At 34.6% G+C, this 1838-nt stretch overlaps 1 protein-coding gene across 1 annotated transcript; it reads left to right on the forward strand.

Annotated features, from left to right (window-relative positions):
- The first annotated feature begins 679 nt into the window (after positions 1–679).
- LOC145140894 (putative germin-like protein 2-1) lies at positions 680–1441 on the forward strand. Its single transcript, XM_079074281.1, has 2 exons — positions 680–791; positions 906–1441. Exons 1-2 carry the CDS (start codon positions 680–682, stop codon positions 1439–1441), a joined length of 648 nt encoding a protein of 215 aa, XP_078930407.1.
- Positions 1442–1838: the final 397 nt, after the last annotated feature.

Below are 1838 nucleotides of genomic sequence, written 5' to 3' on the forward strand. Positions count from 1 at the left end.
TAGTAAGTTTGTAATGTTTGTTATGTATGTGTACAAGATATTGCCCACGTACACCTTCTTCTAACCAATTTTGATATGTGTCTAACAAACCAGTAAAACCCATTATCAAACGGACTATACACATAAATGGTTTTTGATAATTGTGTACATTTTTGTAGTGCACGTAGGTAATATTTTGTTTCAAGAAAAGCCTGGAATGCATCAATTGAAAAATAAAATATACATAAAGCATTCTTTAACTATAATATTGATCTCATTTGGAAACGGTCAATATTGTTCTTCAAGACTTTTTCATTTTCTTAAAAAATTGATATAAGTAGAAAATTCCTATGCATAATAAACATTCAAGGTTCTATTAAAATTAATCCTAAGTATGGAAGTTATGAAAAAGTACATAAGTAAATATACGAAATGGAAGGATCATAGACATATAAGGTTAGTAGTTGCAACCTTTATGAAATTAAGAACCAGACAACGTAAGTTGAATGTATCTTGCTTCTAGAAATTGAACAGCAAAATTTGAATGCATCTCAAGATGATAATGATGACGCTATGATGGTATTAGTCTTAATGTTCCTATATTTTCACTATAAAAGCATGGCGAGTTCCACTCTTTATTTCATAGATTTCCCAGCTACCATAATTAAGTCATCAAAAACAAGTTTTCAGCTTCTAAACAATGACGTCTCATTTGCTTTTATTTGGTCTCTTGGTGGCGGGTTGCTCCCTTGCGTTTGCTTCGGACCCTAGTCCTCTTCAGGACTTCTGTGTGGCAGACCAAAATAGCAGAGGTAAGAATTTATTGCTGAAAGTCGAGAAACTCTCCTGCATTCATGCATGATTTGAAAATATATTATATTTAATTGTGATTAATAGTTTATTTATTTATTTATTTTTCTTGGTAGTATTCGTGAATGGCTTGGTTTGTAAAGAGGCGAGGCTTGTACAACCTGATGATTTCTTTTATAGAGGACTGCAGCTAATGGGAAATACCTCGAATGCGGTTGGGTCTGCTGTGACTCCGGTGACCGTAGAAGAGTTGCCAGGACTTAACACTCTTGGTATCTCAATGGCACGTATTGACTTCGCACCACAGGGTATTAACCCCCCACATACACACCCTCGGGCCACTGAAATTTTGACTGTTATGGAAGGCCGTATTCTAGTCGGATTTGTCACGTCCAACCCTCAAAACCGACTCATCACAAAAGAACTTCAGAAAGGCGATGTTTTCGTGTTCCCAGAAGGCCTGATTCACTTCCAGAAAAACGTGGGAAATGGCTATGCTGTTGCTATTGCAGCTTTGAGTAGTCAAAATCCAGGTGTTATTACCATTGCAAACGCTGTTTTTGGGTCAAATCCCAATATCGCTGGAGATATTCTTGCGAAGGCCTTTCAAGTTGACATCAACGTCGTCTATCAAATTCAATCGAAATTCTAGCTTTTACATGCTTCTAAAATGTTGATTTTCTTATCAATGTTGTGATATTTGTTATGTTTATGTTGTTATATTTAAAATCGAATAGTATATATACTACTGTCATAGTGATTTTGATTTACTTATGTGGAATTAACTACTTCAAAAGTAAGATATAAAGTATCAAAACCCAAGAGTGTGCAAGAAATAGACTTAGAAATGACAAAGTTAAATTTACGTAAGTGTGTGCAAGAAATAGACTTAGAAATCAGAAAGACAAACCTAAGTTTGTGCAAGAAATAGACTTAGAAATCACAAAGACAAACCTAAGAGTGTGCAAGAAATAGACTTAGAAATCACAAAGACAAATTTACGTAAATAACCCACTTGCTTTAGAAAGACTAGAAGTTCAACCATCAAA

The sequence above is a fragment of the Lactuca virosa genome, chromosome 9 (assembly GCF_052849685.1).
Source record: "Lactuca virosa cultivar CGN04683 chromosome 9, Lactuca_virosa_CGN04683_v6, whole genome shotgun sequence".
Classification (NCBI taxonomy): Eukaryota; Viridiplantae; Streptophyta; class Magnoliopsida; order Asterales; family Asteraceae; genus Lactuca; species Lactuca virosa.

Excerpts from the sequence above, each read along its gene's own strand:
- LOC145140894 (XM_079074281.1), top strand. The coding sequence starts at position 680 with ATGACGTCTCATTTGCTTTTATTTGGTCTCTTGGTGGCGGGTTGCTCC. Across the intron at positions 792-905 it reads GGCAGACCAAAATAGCAGAG|TATTCGTGAATGGCTTGGTT; the intron begins GTAAGAATTTAT and ends TTTTCTTGGTAG.